General features: G+C 55.5%; 2 protein-coding genes across 15 annotated transcripts in view; one reads left to right on the forward strand and one right to left on the reverse strand.

Moving 5' to 3' along the window:
• CHRNA2 (cholinergic receptor nicotinic alpha 2 subunit) overlaps positions 1–1,441 on the forward strand; it is a 14,258-nt gene extending 12,817 nt beyond the window's left edge. Inside the window, exons 8-9 of the mRNA XM_023753113.1 lie at positions 1,040–1,123; positions 1,193–1,441. Of these exons, the coding sequence (XP_023608881.1) occupies positions 1,040–1,123; positions 1,193–1,441 (333 nt within the window). The remainder of the gene's footprint in view (positions 1–1,039; positions 1,124–1,192) is intronic.
• Positions 1,442–3,138: 1,697 nt separating this feature from the next.
• Positions 3,139–16,376, reverse strand: part of PTK2B (protein tyrosine kinase 2 beta) — a 119,396-nt gene continuing 106,158 nt past the window's right edge. For 7 of the 14 annotated variants that reach the window (XM_023756106.1, XM_023756116.1, XM_023756102.1 and 4 more), the window contains 11 exons: positions 16,113–16,221; positions 14,819–14,884; positions 13,571–13,696; positions 9,245–9,391; positions 8,999–9,034; positions 8,399–8,423; positions 6,970–7,016; positions 6,499–6,624; positions 6,195–6,332; positions 5,903–5,983; positions 3,139–4,223 (listed from right to left, as the gene is read on the reverse strand). In XM_023756106.1, coding sequence (XP_023611874.1) covers positions 4,008–4,223; positions 5,903–5,983; positions 6,195–6,332; positions 6,499–6,624; positions 6,970–7,016; positions 8,399–8,423; positions 8,999–9,034; positions 9,245–9,391; positions 13,571–13,696; positions 14,819–14,884; positions 16,113–16,221 — 1,117 coding nt within the window. In that variant the 3' untranslated portion in view covers positions 3,139–4,007. The other 7 variants (XM_023756111.1, XM_006081949.3, XM_023756122.1 and 4 more) reach the window with 7 other exon arrangements.

A 16,376-nucleotide genomic window follows, 5' to 3' on the forward strand; every position in this document is an offset into this window, starting at 1 on the left:
CGTAGCGTGGGCAACCAGTCTCCTTCATGAGAGGACCTCCTCCCGCAGTCATGGCTCGGGAGTAGAGAATGTCTAGTTGGCAGCTCTTAAGACATGAATTGGCAGGCGGCAGACCAAGCCTGACTGGGAGACAGCGAGATGGAGGGAGGGATCGCAGGTGCAGAGCTTCTCACGCCACTCCGCCATTTCTCACCATTACCCGTGGGGGTGGGGGGGAGGGCAGAGGGAGTACTATCCAGAGAGACCATACATCAGGCTGCTGCCTTCCTCCTTTGTCCCGATGTCTCCCTCCTCCTCCTCCTCGTTTGCGGGCCCTGGGTATTTTGTAAGCTTCACTGTTCACCAGGTGGGCTCCCCTCCCTGGCCTCTGCCATGTCCGGCATTATCGGTGAGCCGGCCACTGCCCAGGATCACACAATTCTTAACAACCCAGGGAAGGGTGAAAGGCCGGGAGGCTATCATTGGGTGGCCTTGTGGAGTCGATAAGAAACACTCATCATGATCTCATCTGGGAGCAGCTAGGAGTTCAGACCCACTCACCTGCGCTGTGAGCCCAAATTCCACAAAGCCCCCCCACTCCCCCACCCCCCTACTCTCTCAACCTTCCCTGGGCAGCACCTCCCCTCCCCTCCCCCTCTCCACCTCCTGGAGTGGGTGGGTGAGTGGGGGCCGCGGGAGCAAATTAGGGCAGCGAGTCTTCCCTATTTGTAAGTACCGGGTGGTGTGTTTAAACCACTGTCAGCCCCTGGGTGGGCCCAGAACCTGCTTGTCCCCTCCAGCCTCTCTCACCTGGGCCTTGGGAGCCTAGGGAGAGCTCTGGGTTATGTCAAGGGCAGGACAGGGCGGGAATCACTTAGGGAAATATTGCTTGAGTCTTGAGACAACCCTACTCCACACTCGCCCCCATTTTAGCTTTTCAAGGTCTCAGTGAGGGCCCCCTGGCCCCGGTGCCGTTTCTTACAGGGGCTGGGCCTGAGAGAGACCCACCCCTTTCCAAGGCCGGGGCCTGTCAGTGAGTGCCCCCCCCCCTCCCCCGCAGGTGAAGGAAGACTGGAAGTACGTGGCCATGGTCATTGACAGGATCTTCCTCTGGCTGTTCGTCATCGTCTGCATCCTGGGGACCGTGGGACTCTTTCTCCCCCCGCTCCTGGCTGGAATGATCTGACTTCACATCCCTGGCTTCCGCCCGAAGGTGGCCCTGCTGCCGTGTTTTGCTGCTGCCTCTAGAGTCCGCCTTTGGGGTCCACACCCCGTGACTGCCGGTGCCTCTCCGTGGCGTCCCGACGCTGGCCCCACCATCGAAGACTTCCTGGCCCCACTCACCTGGCAGATGCACTCTGTGCTGAGAAGCTCCTGGGCCCAGAGCCCCGTTGGGATGCGGAGGGGCAGGAATGGAGGCGGCTGCTCTGCAGAAGGTGATGCCGAGGTGCTGACCATGTGAAGCGCAGGAGAGTCCCCGAAGGAGCTCTACAGACACTGAGTGTCAGGAGGGCCGAGCAGGGGGAGCCGATGGCAGGGGTGGGGGTGGGGCCAGGTGAGAGGAACAGAACACAGACCTCAAAGGAGGCGTCATTGGGAAGAGGGGGAGAAGGTGCCACGGGGGGCACACGGGCTGTGAGCAGCGTTTTGGATTCTGCAATGAGCCTGAAGTGTCAGGGCAGCCGGGCTGAGGTTGGTTCCAGTGTGGGGAGAGTGGCTGGCGGTTGGGAAGGTGGGTTGGGGTGTCTGAACCAGGTAGAGAAAAGGGGTTCAGAGTCTGAGACCGCAGATCTGACAGTAGAGGCGAAGGCTTTCCGGAAGGGAGGAGGGAGGCAGGGCAGGGGAGTGGAAATGCAGGGCGACCCTCTGCAGAGGGAGGAGGGTGCATGGTTGGATGCGGGTACTGGGCCAGCCCACCCAGCTCCGGTGAGCCCTGAGACATGCCCTCGCCTTTAGCCTTCCCCTCCACCCCATCCCCCCAAAACCGGCTCAGCACCAGCTGCCCCAGGAGGTTGAGAGTCCCTGTGTACAGGGGCACCATCTGCCTTTCAACTCGAGTGGACAAACCACAAGGCCATCCCGAGCCACTTTCCAGCCACATCAAGCCTACAGCTCGCTCCCTCCCTCCATCCACAGGCAAGCGGTGGTTGGTCAGCACTGAGAAGGGGCTGAGGGGAGTGAGTGGGTTACTTCGAACCCGAGACTGCTGTGTAAATGCAAACACGCAGGACCAGGACCCCTTCCCTGCCTAGCATGCCCTCCCCGTCCTTCCCAAAGCCCCACGGTGTGTCTGACCGGCTCTGAGCTGCCCTGTGCTGTCTGTTCTCGAACTTGGAATCCAGCAGTCCATGGCCCTGGCTGCAGCGGTCAGGCCCCACCTCTGCCCCATCCAGACCCACTTCCCCAGCAGCCAAAAGATGTGGGCACTGGGTTCTTGGGTCGGTGTGGGGACCCCAGGCGGAGAGCCGAGCAGAGGGAGCCTCCACTTTCCCTTCGGCCTTTGGGGTCCTCTCCTTCCAAAGTCCCCCCTCGCCTTCCCCTGACAGACCACGTGGGAACCCAAGACACCTCGGGCCCAGCCTCTGCCCCTCAGTTCTCTCCCAAGACCCCCACTCGGTGGCCCATTCTGATTTCTGACATCCCCCCTCCCCCCGCTTCAATGCACACAGCCCCGCCTCCCCTCCCTCCTGGCTCTCCCCAGCCTGGATCTCCTGGTGCCGTGATGTTCCCTTACGTTAGTCTGTCTCCCATCCATCTTGCATGTGAATAAAGCGATCAAATAAAATGAAAGCCCCTGTTCATTGAGCTGTGGGACCCCATGTCAGCATCTGTGGGACCCCGTGTCAGCATCCCCAGGACCCCCAGAACCTCCCCCAGAGCCCTGGTTGTGGGGATGCCTGCTGCGAGAGTGCCATTCCTCACGTGCCTGTGTGGGGGCTGCCCTGGGTCCCCCCTGGGAAATGTCCCTTTGGTCAGGGGCTGGGGCTCATGTCTGACCCCCTGCCTGGGTGTCACCGGGCGCCCCTCGGTTGAGCCCAGGCATCAGCCCTTGATCTCTGCCCAACTGAGCACAATCCATGTCTTCGAGGGAGGGCTGTGGTTTGAGGTCTGTGTTTCCCCACTGAGAGCAGGTCAAACCAACAAAGCAATCAAACCACAAAGCAAATAGTACAGTTTAATTCATCCACAAGTCAAATAGAAAGAACGTAAAGGGTGTTCTGCACAAACACGAGGGAGGAGACGGGAGGAAGCTGGTGAGGAAGAGGAAAGAGAGGGAGGAATAAGAAAAGAGGAAGGAAGGAGGAGGAGGCAAAATAAGGAAAGAAAGAGAAAAGTGGGCGTGAGGAAGAGAGTGGATTGTGGTCCGAGTCCTGTTTGGCTCCACTCCCCTTCTCCTCGACACTTGGCGTGTTGGCCACACAGCGTCCTGTGCCCAGCCTCCCACTAGCTTGTTGCTGGACTGTGTCCCAGGCCCCCCCTCCGGGGGTGCATGGCTGTCCGTCCAGACCAGACTCACATTAAATAAATTCCAATATACACTGTACAAGAAAGCCAGGTCCATCCCTCATCTCACCGACCATCCACTCGGCCAAAGAAAGCCCCTCTCGGGCCCCTCTGCATCGGGGGGGGACTTCCGTGGGCAGAAGAGGAAGCAGGAATAGCTTGGTTTCCCACATGGCCTGCTATGTCCATGCATAAAGCCATCATGGCCACTAGGGGCATCCGTGGGACCCCCAGCAGGCCCGGCAGGTAGGAGAAGGGAGTGGCCAGTGGCAGCTGTGCTCCCTCTGAGCCCTCGTGGTCACCCCCTGGCTTCTACAGCCCTGAGTCCCCTCTGTCCAGCTGCAGCCTGAGCAGCACAGTCTGGGTGTCGGGTGGGGAGAGGGGGTCGTGCAAAGTGGCAAGGGAAGGACTCCTCTCAGCCTTCCCCCTGAGAAGACCCATGTGGCCGAAGGCAGGGCAGGGCCGGGGGCAAGGGAGGTACACGACAGGCGGGGCGAAGACGCAGGCGGGCGGCCCACCCTCCGTCACTCTGCAGGCGGGTGAGCCAGGTTGGCCAGAATCTTGGCCTGGTCCACGGCATCGAGCAGGTTCTTGGCGTCCACGGCCAGGGTGTGGGAGGCCGTGAGCATCTGCCGCTTGCACTCCTCACTCAGGGAGGTCACGGCGTTTTGCTGGGCCAGTCGCATCTTATTGATGAGCTCCGCCAGGTCCTTGTTGAGCAGTTTCTGGGTCCCTTCAATCTGTGGGAGGATTGCACAGGAGAGGCTGGGAGCCTAAGCCACGCACGTGTGCACCTGGGTGTTGCCAGCTGCCCCCCCAAGGCCTACGTGATGGTGGTGAAGGTGAGTGCCAGGGGCAGAACTGGGACCAGGACGGTGGAGGCTGCTCAACCAAGTCAGACCCAGGCTGGGGCCGAGCAAGGCCCTGTACGGCCGGAGCCAGTCGCCAAGGACTGACATTGTAGACACCCTAGACCCCAGCCCACCCCATGCCAGCCCCGTCTGATCCAACCCCACAGGCCCTCCTCTTATCACAGCATCCTCTTGTGCTGGCCCAACGTTCGAGCCGATGGTTGAGGTCAAGTGCATTCATCCATTTGTGAGCTGCCTGTCATCAAATCAAGAGCTCTGGGCCTGTGGATGGAGCTGTAGCATTTGTTTACGGACAAGTGCCCGGTGCTTAGCACAGTTCTGAGCACAAGCTCGGCACTCAAGTGTTTATCGGGTGAGATGAGTGACTGGGTCATCATGCCCAGGGCAAGATGCTCTCCTGTCAGACTGCACAGCCTGGCCCACTCCTCTGTGGGTTGCTGCTGCCACCCAGAGGGAGGCTGGGAACCCCCCGCCCCCACCGTGCTGTCTTGAGCAGCACAGACTGGGGGCTCCGGTGGTCACCTGTGCCACGTCACTGACCACAGGGAGAGGCCACATCAAACCGCAGCCCAGCAGGGGCCGTGGGCTTCCTCAGGGTCTACATCTGGTTTCCAGGCAGACACATGTCAGAGCACTGACTGCGCTTCCTATGGCTGCGGTGATGGAGTACCGCAACCCTGGTGGCTTAAAGCAACACAGACTAGACTATCCTCCACCGTTCCGGAGGCGGGAGTCTGGACCAGGTCCTACGGGGCTAAAGCCGAGGTGCCCGGGCCGCGGGCCGCGCTCCTGCAGGCTCCGGGGAGACTCTGCCCCTGCCTGTCCCGCTTGGCCTGTGCCTCCTTCCAGCCAAATTTGAAATCACTTCCACCTCTGCTTCTGTCGTCACCCCTCCTTCCCTGGCTCTCACAAGAAACTCTGCGCCCGCCTCCCTCATAAACGGACCCTGTGACTACGTTGTAATCAGTGCAATCGCCCCCACCTCAAGGTCCTTAACTTATCTCATCTGCGAAGTCCCTTTGCCATGGAAGGAAACCGAGTCCCGGGGCTCTGGGGGACCAGGACAGGGGAGCGATTTGAGGAGCCATTATTCTGCCCACACAGGCCCCATCTCCACGCAGAGAACCAAGCCTCCTATGTCAGTTTTCCATGATTGTTTCTCACTTAAATAGAGAAAATTAGATTCAATGGCCAACAAAAGCACCCTTCACTGCTATTTCCATAACACGCTCACCTTCACTCTAGTAGGGAGGGGACTAGATCAAGGACCGCAGGAAGGGCAAAAGGGAAGGTGTGTCCTCCTTCGTGTCCTCACACTTTAAGATGTCACTGCAGCTACCTGAGACCTAACCTGGGAAACCGGCCCTAGGAAGCCGGCCAGGGCCCCGGGTGCCCACTCAGAGACGCTGTGCAGGGCCCCGGCTGCAGGCTCGGCAGGCAGAAGTGAGGCTGCCCAGGTGGCCTGTGCGCCCCCCAGTGTGAACCACAGCTGGGGCAGGGGGAGGCGAAGGGGAGCCGGAGGCACTGTCCGAGACAAGGACACTCACCTCCGTCCGTGACGACGCCGGCAAGGAAGGCAGGATACTGTCCACGCTCCCGATCAGCTTCCGCAGGGTCAGGCCCACGTTCTGGGAGAGAAAGGGCAGGGCGTTCTGTTTGTTGAGAACACCTTGCTTCCCTTGGGAGAGCACTCCTGATCGGCAGCTGCCTTCTCAGGCTTCCTGGGACTAAGTGGGCTCTGACCACCTTGAGCTCCGCCCTCGCCCTCCCCCACACCCCACCAGGGCTGGGATGAGCAGCCTCCAAGGCCCTGGTCCCGGTTCTGCCCCTGGCGCTCACCTTCACCACCATCACGTAGGCCTCGGGGGGCAGCTGGCAGAGCTTATTCTTGAGGTCCAGCACAGCCTGCACCAGATCCATGACATTGTCGTACACCATGTCGTCGGTCCGATCCAGGTTGGCTGTGGGCTGGATGGACTGTGGGGGTGTCTCGAGTCAGGGGGACGCTACCGTTCATTCCTGGGCGGGCACTCGAGGTGCCGGCTCAGCCACCCACCCGGTTTGAGAAGACTCTTCCCCCAAATAGCAGCGCCCTGTCCTGGGGGAGCACCCCTCCCTTCTGCTTCCAGGCAGTGGTTCTCACATTAGACTCGGCCGGGAGCCTTACAGAATCCTGGTGGCCAGCTCCGCACCAGGCCAACTGAGCATCACCTGGCATGGAGGCCGGTGGGGCGGGCAGGTAGGTGGGTTCAAAAGCCCCTCGGTGATTCTAATGGACAGACACGGCTGAGAACCACTGCTCCCGAGTGAGGAAAGGCAGCGCCCAGCCCAGACTGCTGCAAGAACAGTGCGGGTGCTGAACGCCAAGGGGGCGTGGACCAGGGAGGAAGGGGCAGGACCCATGAGCTGTCCTTCAGGTTGCGGAGGAGACATGGGAGACAGGAGAGTGGTCTTGCCCTTGCTTCTTCAAGGCGCTTCCCCTCCCTGGGCCTCAGCTAGATCAGGAGGACACTGGACTAGAGTATTTCCGGGGGCCTCTGAAATCTTTGCCATCTTAAGTCTTGGGGAGCCCTGATTCAAAGTCATTACCAGCGTTGACAGAGCCAACACATACCTGTGCACCCAGCCTCGGTGGCTTCTGTGGGGGGCCCGTGAACTCCGCTGCAAAAGGAGGGAGAGTTCTCAGCACCCCAGCCCTTCCCTTTGTACCTGCGGAGAGCCAAGCCATTCCCCTCTCCTCTACCACCAGGGGATCTGGAGAAATGAAACTCTAGTTCCAGAGGATGGCCCTCCTGGAGTCCGGGACAAGTACAGTTGTCCACTTACAGAGAGAAAAAGCCACGTCGCAGCAGAGATGGCGTGACTGTGAGGGTGCGCCAGCCCCTGCGAGCCTGTGCGGCGGCCCTGAGAACAGCACACACTCTGGCCTCGACAACCACGAGGAACAAGCTTCGCTCCGTGAAGGCAGCAGGTGGCTGCGGAGTCCCCCGCCTGGTGCCACAGCAGCTAACGGGGTAGGTGTGTGCGAATTCCCCGGTGCTCCGCTTTGAGCATTTGTGGAGTCAGGGAAGTGAAACAGCAGAAGAGCCACACTCTTCATGCCCCGTGGTGAGAAGCAAAGACACGCCGAGCCCTGCGGAGCTGCTGGGAGAGCCAGCCGCCGAGCGGAAGTCACGAGACCTGGCTGTGTGACCCGGGGCGGCTCACTTACACTCTCTGGGCCTTAATTTTCATCTGTCAAATAAGGGGGTTGCTCAGAAGGGTTCTTGGAGCCAGACTGCCCGGGCTCACGTCTGAGCTGTGCTAATCACTAGGTGTGTGACTTTGGTAAGTTCCTTAACCTGCCTGTGCCTTGGTTTCGTGGCCTTTGTACAACGGGCGTAATAATAACTTGTCTTATCTCAGCGGTGCTGTGAGATGAAACAAGTTGACATCTGTCAGCGACTCTGGTCTGTTTGGATGGTATGTAGTTCTCTGTGACTGTTGTCATCGTCGTAACTGTCACTGTCGTCCTCACCACCATCAGCCCCACCCGTCTAGGATGATGAAGATGAGCCTGTCCTGCTGCTGGCTCCTCCCCCCGCCCCCACTTCAGCAGAGGCCTTTGGGGAGACCCGAGGGCTCGGCCACCCTTGTCCTCCCTTTCATCCCGCAGGCCCAGGGAAGATGAGCATCTTCGGAGAGAGCCAGTGGAACTGCCTTATTTTCCTAACGAGGAGCCTCCTACAGAATGACTGAGGGCAGGAAGAGAGAACCATCGCCTCCTCCAAATAACTGTGAGGAGATGAACTGGAAAGAGGACGAAGGACCCAGGGTCAGAGAGAGACCCACTGGGCCGGGGGGACATGGGTGACAGACGGAATGGGAGGGTGGATATCAACTCTAAGACCCAACCTCTCTGCCACTCTGAGTAAAAGCAAGGCAGACATTTCTTAAAACTGCAAGTACACTCCGCTGCTCTCTACGGGGCAACGAGCGGACGGCGGCTCAACACGAGATGTCAAGTGGGAACTCCCACCAAGAGGAAGGGCACCAATACTCACTGTAGCCGGCCTCCTTCTCTGGGGTCTGGAAGGAAGGAGAGCGAACACATCACTAACATGGCTCTGGGGACCACCCACTTCCCGCCTTGACCTGTTCTCCGCCCCCCTCCGCTGTATTTAGAGCAGCGGTTTTCAACCTGTGGGTCGTGAACAATGAAAATCCATCCTGCGTATCAGATATTTACATGACGATTCATCACAGTAGCAACATTACAGTTATGAAGTAGCAACGAAAATAATTTTATGGTTGGGGGTCACCACAACATGAGGAACTGTATGAAAGGGTCGCAGCATTAGGAAGGTTGAGAACCACTGATTTAGAGGTTTAGAGATCATAGCCATGGGCGAGGCAGGCTCCGCGGAGCTCCTGACCAAAAGTGTCCCTCCTTCCTAAGAGGCTGGGGGGCTGTGGATGTAGATCCAGTGAGAGTTCAGGAAGGGGTCCTTGTGGAGGTCAGAGGAGGGAGAAGAGACTCGCTCCCAAGGCGAGAGGCAGAAGGGAAGCGATGAGCGGGCCCCGGGCCTGGAGCTGGGACCCTGCTGCCCATGAGCACCTCCCAGGCCTTCACTCTTAAGCAGAGGCCTCTCCCGGTGACTTACCAACGGGGACTTGTCGTTCATGTGAACCATGGGGTCCTGCAGAGGAAGAAACCAAAGCAAAACACTTAGAATTCCAGAACTAGAAACCCCGGGGGTGCAGGGGGGCACTCACTCGGGTCAGCTGGGGCGGCAGAGGAGACACAAAAGGACATGATGGCGTGGACGCCTCTCCCATGCAAGCGCTGTTCCCACACTGTCTCCAGCAGCACTGCCCCCCCCACCCCCCACGGCCCGGCGGCTGCTCACCAAGGACTTCTCCTCCCGCCGCAGCCACTGGTAATCTTCCACCATCTGCTTCTGCTGCTTGTCCAGGATCTGCCGCATCTTGGCCCGCTCGGCCTCCCACAGCTGCTGGGCCTCTTCTCGGCTGCTGGGGCGGATGAAGTCCTCCTCCTGGAGAGGAGAGGACACAATGAGCCTAGTACCCAGACCCAGAGGAGGGACAGTCCTCTGATGAACCTTGTGCAGCCACAGACTTGGCCTCACCACTGCTCTTTTTTTGGTAAGGTTGCTTTTAAATTCACAGCCATATAGGCAGGCAGTTATTATTGGGTCACAGTCAGTCCCAGCCACACACATGCCTGTGTTGCAATGGAATGCCAAACCCGGAACACGCATTAACGTGCATTGTATTCAAATGATTACATGATCTGTGAAGGCAATTTTATTTTCGAATTACTGCCCTCGTGTTATTCTTCTCAGCTGGTGTTTTTCAGGGTCGCTGTCACTTAGTCAATTTAGAAGTGAAAGCCAGCCCCCTGGAAAGCCCTGGGCACTTCCCTCCACCCACGCACCCCTGAGGCAGGTCCGGAAGCTCCCAGGAGCGCTGGGCTGCCTTTAGCCCCACCGTGGGGCGGGGCCTGAGGGAAGGAGCTCCTGACCAGGCACCCATTGATCAAGTCTTTTTGTAAAAACATACTTTTTATCAAGATAATAGTTTGGATTGTTTAACCAACGGTTAAAGAAATGCATAAGCTAAGAGATAACATGAAGAACAAAATTTAAAGAAACAGAAATGTAGAGATATGCAATCCATACCTCCTAGCTGCATTAATCCAACCCTTGTTTTAACTCGTTTAGGAGACTTCGGACCTGTTCATAGTTTTACCTATTTTCCCAAAAAGAAGGTGTTGCGTGTTTTCTTTTTACTTGCTTTACTCTCAATCTTCCCCAGGGTTCATTTATATAATCATCTGCCCAGTCCCTTCAAAGTATTTAGGTGTTACTTATTGTCTGCTGCACGCCTTGCACCTGGACTCCTGAGTGCTATTGCATCAAGCCCAGGATGGCTGTGCCAGGGGCAGGACCTGCCTACGACATCCAGGCCAGCAGGCCCCTCAGCTCCTTTCCTTTGAAGGGCCCAGTTTACATACAAGTCACTTGCATAAAATGCTAAAAATCATTCTCTATCTACTTAAGCAAGCCATAATCTCTGCCAAATCTCTAAAAATATTTTCCTCACTGAACTCTCTAAAACACACTTGAATATAACAAGACAGTTAGTTATATTGGAACGTTTTTCCTGTGCTCATTCAGCTCCAATTACTGCTCTCAATTTCTAACAATATTTCTTCCCACAACTTTGATTTCTTGGTAAAATAGTCTCTGTTCATTTTTCTATTCAACAACTATTTATTAAGAAACTTCTATGTGGCAGGCATAGGGGTGGGTGCTGGGAGGGCAGCAATGGTATAATGCTAAGTAACAATAGCTAGACCATTTTTCCCAACTTCAGCACTATTGACATTTGGGCCCAGATAGTTCTTTACTAGGGGAGGACTTCCGGTATGTTGTAGGATGCCTAGCCACAACTCTACCCTGTAGCACCTCCCCAGTTGTAACAAAAATGCCCCCAGGAATCACCAACTGTGGCAAAATCAGCCTCAATTGAGAGCTACTGGGTTAGACTTTAAGAAAACAAATTTCAGAACATAAGAGCATTTTATAATCATAGAATTAATAAAAATAAATAAGATTTATTTCTCAGAGGACACTGCTCCAAAGGAGAGAATTTTAAGGTTATAAATATTCCCAGTTAAATGTTAACACCTGCAAACACAATGTATGGTTACCCAGGCTACTGACAAAGAGCGACAAGCAGGGAGACAAGTGTCAAACATTTGAATATAGTTAGGAACCCCCAGGTATAAGAAAAATGTGAGGACTGAGGATGGAATTTGTCCCTAGAGATAATACTGGTAGGAGTTAGCAGAGTCAAGTAAACACCCTGTAATCTATAAGAAAGCGCCTACCACTCTAATGTCTCACATGCCGCGGCCTGATTGGTGTCTTACAAAACATTTTAAGAGACATTCCAAGATTTGTTCCTATGTCTTCCCATTTCATAATCAAATTCAAGGAGAAAATGAGATTTTTTTAAAAATTGAATCTCTTTAGGGCTTACTTGTCTGAAATGTACCTCAGAGATTCTTTTCAGGCACTAAATACATACATTGTTGGTCACTCTTAAAAGGAATCAGGTCCTTGTGGTGTTTTAAAATGTCTCCACAGGCTGTGAACATTCCAGAATTTGCCCCCCCACCACCACCCTTATTTCTACCCCTACATGCATTCTTCCTCCAGTCTCGCCAAACAGCTCCTGCACTTCCCCTATGGTATACCATCTCTCAGTCTTGGCTCCTACTGATACCTCTGCCTCTCTCATGCCCCCTCATCCCAGTTTCTTCCTGTCCAAATCTTACCCACCCTTCCAGGCCCAGCAACACAGAGAAGCTTCACAGAGCCGTTCTCCTCTCTGAACTCTCACTGCACCTTTTGCTGTGTCTCTGTGTGCCACTCACAGCTCTCTGGCTGGCAGTACAGGTAGGTGCGCACCTGGCCTGTTTCTTCAGGCCAACTGTCAGCTCACTGAAGGCAGAACCGCCGGGACCTCCCTTCAGCACCTAGGGCAGCCTGCAAAGCATTCCTGCACAGGTTATGGTTTATTGAACTGTATTGTTATTTTAAACTTCAACCGAGAGATTGCTGCCATTCTGGTGTGGCATCCCACAGATTCCCAGATAAGCCGGGCAATAGTAGAAAAACTGTTTTTTATGCGAAAACCATCTCCGATGTCTGTTAAATGCTTGCAAATGCTTTGCAGGGAGCCGATTATACCTTTTCAGCAATCTACCAGGATGAGGCTTTATCCGTGTTTCCGTTGTAACCCATAAAATGGAGTTTATATTTTTAACCTCTTTTGGTTTATTTTAAGAGACGTTCATTATGTTCTTTTAGGCAGACTTTCCTTATGGAGAGTCCTTCTAAACCCCTGACACAAAAGGTCTTTTTTTCCTGCTGCACAGCCTGTCTTTATGGAAGTGAACAAAGCCCTCATGGGGAAGCAGGACAAAGGCAATGCCGCCCCTCACGCGCGCAGAACAGCTTCTTTCTAAAAGGTCACATTGCAAAGCAGAACTCACTAAAACTCAATTAATTACGAATAAAGAGTCGAGGGCAGGAGGGTGGAGGAACTGAACACTGCTTAAATTATAGAGCACACCGCAGAACGCAGTTTTATTATCGTTAAGTATGTGCTAAGATACAAATTGTTTAAATTATAAATGGGGAAATGTATTCCACAATAGATCGTGATGCCTGGCGTTCTAAGTTATATTACTCATATGAAAAAATTTTACTAAAGTAAAAATAATGGCACAGAACATATCGACATACGTACTTTCCTACATTTTCTAAATTGATTGGAACAATCATGTAGTTTTTCTAAAAAAAAATTTAGAGTCACGTCTACTGAACGTGAAATGTCATGCATATATAAACAGAGTTAGAGCTAAAATAATAAGGGCTTCGATCTGTTTGGTCACAGAGCAGGACCCAGTTTAGTAAAATATATTAACTGTGTATGGCAACCACTGGGGCTATTCCTATTGAAGGAGAAATGGGTGGTGATGAGTGACAAGTGGGCAAGCGAAGGTGCCTTTATTTATTTATTTTTGGACAAGCCTTGACAATCGGGCGCTAACCCATGACGTACTCAGGGCCTCATGGTGGCAGTTACAACAAAGAGGTGACTGGAGCGGGGGTCGTAGCCCCTCACCAGCCCCCAAGCTCCTTCCCAAACACCAGCATCTTTTGCAAAAGCAACAGGAATGGAAGCCACAAGGAAGCCTTTCCTTTGCCTGAAGAGAGACTGACAACCAAGGCCACCAGGCAGGAAGGGCCGAGCAGAACAGAACCTCCAGGACCTCTTATCCTTTGGCACCAACGGGCTTGGTTGTCCTCTACCCACAAGACTCCTCACTACACCCAGGGCTCAGGAGGGGGCGGGGAGCTTTTGCATCATTTGCCACAGCCCCAGAGTATGGACGGGGCAGGTCCAGGTCCAGCTGGTGTCCTCGGGGCAGAGCCTGGTCTGGCCCCCGCCTCCCATGTGTTTGCAACAGAGAGAGAGAGAGAGAGTCACCGAGCCCCTCCTTTGGTGTCCTGACCGGTGCATGGAAGCATGGAGGGCACTTCCTGAGCTGAGGTTGTGGGGTTCCCGGTGTCCCAGGCACCTCCCCTCCATCAGCCTCCTCCGTCCGGGCTGGGACCCAGCATGCAGAGCCCTCTTACCCGCATGCTGTGGCGCTTGAAGACATTGTGCCGGTGGAGAGGTGGGGTGTGCAGCGAGTTTACGGGAGATGGGTACTCCATAGGGCTGGTGAGCGTGGGTGAGCTGGCACACAGACCCTCGGGGACCTATTCAGGAGAAGCAGAGAAGCACGGGCACAAGGACAAGGCAAGAGGGGAGACAATTAGCGGCTACACACTCGGCACAAAGAAACGACGCGTGAGCACCATGGGAGAGGCGGGGCCTGCTCTCCGGGAGCTCATAAAAAGTGTGACATGGGCGATTCCTCGGCCCCGTTTGGAAGACACGGCGGAGCGACAGACACGGCTCTTTGCTGGGAGTCAGCACTGGCACGGGGACTCCCATTTATCTCACAGCCCTCCGTCAGGCTCTGCACGCGATGGGTCCACACGTGCTACTGACCGATGGAGCACATGTCTCCTCCTTCAGGGCTCTTGAGAGAAGAGCTATATTTCATAGTCACGTGACATACTGACACGGAATTAGCCCACCGGTGTGTATTTAATCACTACTTTAAACATCACTACAGGTAACTTTCTTTTTAGCGACATTGCTTCTATCTTTTGCATCGAGAATTTTCTTCAAATGAACAGGATTTCTGTTGGCTCTCGGTTGGGCTTGCTCTGGCACTAGGCAGTGACTGAGCTGAGGGATGTGAGAAAAGAGAGGAGCCCGGCTCCTGTGACCGAGATGCGAGAGAGACACACACAGGACAGAGACACTGAGACGGGGACCTGCAGCTTGGGAAGCTTCCGTGGTTCGTCATGACAGAAGTGGGAGGGAAGCCAGGAAGGAACCCTTCTCTCTCTTCAATGGCCACCTTGGTTCTGGCCAGGACCTCTACGGGGAGCCCCAGGGAGCAACTCTATTTTCGGGGGAACATCAACGGCCCCCAACTGCCTGAGACTCCTTCTCAGAAGGCTCTGCTCAGGGTAGGAGGGCAGGGAGGCTTCGGGCATGAAGAATAGCTGTAGGCAGGACATGCAGCAGCAGCAAACACTGTGGACAGGTGCCCTGGGCTTCAGGCACGGCTTGGCTGAGGACAGCCTGGTGGAATTGCATTTTGATTCCTTTGATCTCTGAGTGCTATTCCTTTCTGGTACCGAAGCTGGCCTCCTCCGTTACCTGAGCAGTTGGTTACTGCTCCTCAAAAGCACGTGCATAGACTTTCAGGAAGGACCAAGATGAGACATGGCCCCGAGCTTTCCCGGGCCTCTGGTCATGTTTACCTGGAATTGCAGGTTGGGTGCCAGCAGGTTGGTCTGTGGAGGGGGTCTGTACTTGGGCCGGCTGGGCTGGAGAGAGAACGCAGAGAGAAGTCAGTCCCCGTCTCTCCCTGGGGGAGCACCACTCACTAAGGGGAGCGTCGGTCAGAGACAGGTCGGGCTTGTTCGGAATGAAAAGGATGAGGGACAACGTTCTCACTTATGGAGCGCCCATTGCATGCTGAGTGGGCGGGTACAGAGAGGCCAGCCTCTCTGTCCTCCTGGGGGCACCGCTAACTGGAGGGGTTACTGGTCTCTGTGCGTGTAGCTTCTCTGGGTGAGGGAGCACCTCCTGAACAGCAGTGGAGGCCACAGACATCAGAGGTAGGAGGCCACGGGGGCTCAGGCACTCACAGCAGCTTCGTGGAGGAGATAGAAACTGAGCTGAGCCCTGACTCAGGAAAGGGGAAAGGCACACCAGGCAACGGGCTCTGCTATGGACGAACATTGGTGTCCCCACCAAATCCCTATGTTGCAGCCCTACTCTCCCCCTCCCACCTCCCACCCCCAGTGTGATAGTATTTGAAGACAGGGTCTTTGGGAAGAAAGGGCTAGAAGAGGTCATGAGGTAGGGCCCTGGGGTGGGATTCGTGTCCTTATACTACTAAGAAGAGACACCAGCGCTCTCGCTCTGTCTGCCCTGTGAGGACCCAGCGAGAAGTTGGCTGTCTGCAAGTCAGGAAGACTCCTCAACAGACACTGGATCTGCCGGCACCTGGATCTTGGACTTCCCAGCCTCCACACATGCCTGCTGTTTAAGCCACCTGGCCTACGGAGTTCTGTTATGGCTGCCCGAGCTGCCTAACACAGGCACCGTCCTTCACCCAATGGTGTGGCGGCGGGGCACTGGCTCCTGCGCCCGCAGATATCACGGAGGGTATGGACATGAAGGCTGCACCTATGGGGCCCAGGGACACCCCTCAGTCATGTGCCCTCACGGGGATCTCATTTGTCCCTAAAAAATGCTAGAAATAAAAGTGCTGAGCCTCTCAAGGGAAGTGTTTCCAGGTGACTCCCTGCCCCAGGTGCCCGCAGGCTTGGCTAACTTGCTGTCTCAGATCCCACCTGCCAGGGCACCGATGGGGCAGGGGCCGAGTTCAGTGCTGAGGGACGGTTGGGTTGAGGGGCTGGGAGAATTGCAGGGGCACCTCCTCTCTGTGCTGTGACAGAGGGGTGATATAGTCAGGCCAGGAGCGGCCAGATGAGGACCCAACTCTGCTGAGATTCAGGGGCCGGAGGAGACCGGGCCTTGGCTTACCTTGGGCGGGGGGTCCTGGAAGACTATGGGCTCCAAGATTTTGGGAGGTCGGTAGCGAGCGTTCCTCTCCTGCTCTATAGCAAGGTCCTTCTCCATCTGATAAACGTCACTGCCAAGGGGTCAGGTCAGATAGGAGAGAGAAACAAGGTCAAAGGTGCTCCTGGGGCTCCTGTCTGCACCCCACCAAAGCCTGGAGGGCCCGGAGGATGACACCGGGTCCCGTTTCCAACTCCTCTGCAGCGTGGGCTGGGGAGGCCCCTCTGA

The sequence above is a fragment of the Myotis lucifugus genome, unplaced genomic scaffold (assembly GCF_000147115.1).
Source record: "Myotis lucifugus unplaced genomic scaffold, Myoluc2.0 scaffold_1, whole genome shotgun sequence".
Classification (NCBI taxonomy): domain Eukaryota; kingdom Metazoa; phylum Chordata; class Mammalia; order Chiroptera; family Vespertilionidae; genus Myotis; species Myotis lucifugus.